Source organism: Vitis vinifera, chromosome 19 (assembly GCF_030704535.1).
Source record: "Vitis vinifera cultivar Pinot Noir 40024 chromosome 19, ASM3070453v1".
NCBI lineage: Eukaryota > Viridiplantae > Streptophyta > Magnoliopsida > Vitales > Vitaceae > Vitis > Vitis vinifera.
The window spans coordinates 4,015,191-4,018,753 of record NC_081823.1 but is presented as its reverse complement, the minus strand read 5'-3'; the positions used below and the strand labels follow the sequence as shown (position 1 = coordinate 4,018,753).

At 36.2% G+C, this 3,563-nt stretch overlaps 1 protein-coding gene across 1 annotated transcript; it reads right to left on the bottom strand.

The window, feature by feature from the left end:
• Positions 1–416: 416 nt before the first annotated feature.
• On the bottom strand, positions 417–1,571 carry LOC104877567 (uncharacterized). Its single transcript, XM_010646081.1, has one exon. It carries the CDS (start codon positions 1,569–1,571, stop codon positions 417–419), a length of 1,155 nt encoding a protein of 384 aa, XP_010644383.1.
• Positions 1,572–3,563: the final 1,992 nt, after the last annotated feature.

The window sequence follows — 3,563 nt, the reverse complement described above, 5'->3', positions numbered from 1 at the left end:
TTGGTTTTAAATTTTGATTAGTGGGCACCCTTATAAATTTATTTTATTCATAAAATTTATTTTTGAGACAGATTTTTGATAAAAAGATTCTAAATAGGTATGTTTAACAAATATTTTAGGTAGGTGTATTTTAAAATTTCCTAAACACTAAATTTTATTTATAAAATACATAGGTGCTAACCAAGAAATTTGAAACCAACGATTGACTTAGTGTATTTCCATTAAACCTTTAAGGTACCAAGGAAGTTAACCCTTATTTTCTATACATGGTTGTCCATAGTTATTCAAAAGAAATAAGAAGGAATTGTTTTCCTACCCAAGTCCGACCGAGCTATTCAATCATTTCATCTAAAAAGAAAGTCATGACTATAAAGGGAAAAGGAGGTGTGAAACATTTATTGTGGGTAGCATGCAGTCTAGAGTATGCAGCAGCCGCACTTTTTAGAAACAGAAAGGCATCGTTTTTCTGGAGGGTCCGCCGGCAAAGCACTTGCAGGATAAGGCTTAAGCTCCCAATTCCTTTGAGCGGGAATTTGTCTATTTTCTGTTTCATTGGTTTTACCTCCCTTGCTTGATGAATCTTGTGTGCCTGAGATTGATGCTCCATGACTCCCTCCCTTAGTCTCTGAGCTTGATACTCCTCGATTCCCTAACTTTGTCTCTGGGCTTGATGCTCCTTGACTTCTTCCCTTTGTCTCTGGGATTGATGCTCCTCGACTCCCTCCCTTTGTCCCTGAGCTTGATGCTGGCCCCCTATTCGGTGTAGTTGATTTTGGTGGATAATATGGCGGTGGCTTTCCCCCAGTGTATGGTCTAGGTGGAGGTTTAGACATACGAACAATATGAACAGGTGGAGATCTAGGGGGATGACAAGGACGAATATGAAAAGGTGGAGATATGGGCGGATGACAAGGACGACGAGCTGGAGGTCTAGGCAGAAGGCCAGGTGGTGATGCACAAGCAAGAGCTAGTGGTCTAGGCGGAAGATCATATGGTGGTGCACCAGGACGAGCTGGTGGTCTAGGCTGAAGATTAGTTGGTGGTGAATCAAGACGACGAGGTGGTCCAGGCAGGAGACTGAGTGTTGGTGCACCAGGACGACGAGGTGGCCTAGGCGGAAGATAAGGCGCCGGTGCGCCAGGAGAATCAGGTGGTGATGCAATTCGAGGACGACCAGGTGGTGGTGCTCTGCCAGGAAAACTAGGTGGTGGTGGGCTTACAGGATGATCTAGTGGTGGTGGGCTTACAGGATGATCTAGTAGTGGTGGGCTGCCAGGAGAACTAGGTGGTGGTGCGCTTCCAGGATGATCTAGTGGTGGTGGGCTGCCAGGAGAACTAGGTGGTGGTGCGCTTCCAGGATGATCTAGTGGTGGTGGGCTGCCAGGAGAACTAGGTGGTAGTGCGCTTCCTGGACGATCTAGTGGTGGGCTGCCCGGAAGACTTGGCGGTGGGCTGCCAGGAGGACTGGGCGGTGAGCCTGGCCTTGGTGTTTCTAAACTTATCATCTCCTCCCCTTTGTACTTTTGCCCTAGTTCCGCCCGGCACTGAAGTCGACCCTCCTGCCATGTCATATTTGGTTGCTTGAGGAAAGAAAAGAAAACTTGGAGTGATTTTTTTTTGGGTTGCAACCAAATCTAAAATAACCACATTCCGATTTTTAATGATACGTCTATACAATAGATCCAAATTATAGGGAGTGTATCCACAAAATAATGGTTGACTAGGATTTGTTACTTGACTTTCCATTCTTCTTCACCCTCTACTCATTTAGCACCCAAGTTGCGAGGAAATGGATCCATGTGTACAACGGCTCGCCATGAATAAATCACGTAAATGTTTTTTAGTTCTAAATATTAATTTAAATATTTTTTTTTAAAAAAAAAAAACTTAACATAAATGTGTGTAAGAATCTGTGTTGAATTGATAGCAACATATTATCCCTATCCATATATATATATATATATATATATATATATATATTAAAAAAGGTATGCAATATGCAAATGTTTTTAGGTCTAAAAATAGCAATTTAAATATTCAAATTCATTTAACCTACAACCCTTCGAAAACAAAATTAGGGTAAGCTTGGGTTAAATGTCCAATAACCCTTCGAAACCTGAACTTGTGCATTATTATTATTATTATTCTAATTTTATTATATAGAAAAAAAAACTATTAAGAGGTATGATACAAACTAAATGAAGATTAATATGAACATAATTTACTATAAGAAAGATCTTATCTTGACATAAATCTTAAAAAAATTCTCAAAATTAAAAGATTAATCACAGTGCACATAAAATTATCATAATGCAAAATTTTGGTATGACATTCAATACTATAATTTTTTTTTTCTCAAATGGAAACTACTTACTTCTACTTCTATTACTATTTAGAAAAAAAAAAAAAAAACACAAAGTAAAGTGTATTTCAAATATACCCTTAATATTTTAAGATATTGTTAATTTTAAATATATATTAATGATGCAATTATTTAGTATAAATCTATAATATTTAAAAATTTTAATTATAATATAAAGAAGTATTAAAATAAAAATAATGGGGGATGGTTTTGCATTTAATATTACTAAATAAATACTATAAGTTAAGAATTTAAATAATTTGTTTGAAAAAAGTTATAAAAATTGAGTTACTAATTTGAAGATCAATTTTATATTTTTGTGGTATTATTGTTTATTAGAAAAGTAGGTAAACTACCTATGCATTTTTTTGTCCCATCATCAAGGCTTTCCAATTCTATTTTCTTATTATTAACCTCGAGATCAAGAAAGAAGCCTGTTTATTTTCTATACATGGCTATGGATTGATCACTAGTCGAAATATGGTTAGAGTTCTTATGTGTCTTGAACTTATATTAAATGTAATTAATATAATTTCCATAATATTTTTTGTTATATATATATATATATATATCAAGGTGTAAAAATGTGACTATGTCCATCCCGTTTGAATCATATTTGTAAGGAAAAAAGAAAGAAAGAAAAACCATAGATGAATAAAGAGACTACTTACCGCTTAAATTATCTTGAACTGGCCATTTCAGTCTTCTGGGAATCTGAAATTCCATATGAAGTTTCTTCTGTGATACTTCTCTTGCTTTCTGGGTTACAAACCAAGAAAATCAACTCTTTAGTTTTCTTTCTTTTTTTGTTTTTCTTGTCTTTTCTTTTCTTTTCTCAGAATCCAAATGGCACATGGCAGGACGGTGGACTTCAATATATACCTGGAGGAGCTAGGGGCAAAATACAAAGGGGAGGAGGTCATGATGAGGTCAGAAGCATCAAAGCCAGACGCACCACCACCCATCATTGTAATTCATACCAAGAAACCAAGAAATGCATGGATTCAGCATAAGAAAGATTATGAAAAAAAGAAAAAATAAATAAAAGAAAGGAAAAAACAAGGAATTGAAATTGTTCTTATTGGAGTAACTTTTACGATTGCATGGACGTGAAGAGGTTGAAGTTGGAAATTGCGAAACTCCAACTGGTCTTCATTGGCCATGCATTCATATGCTAATATATAACGGCATAGCCAGCGGG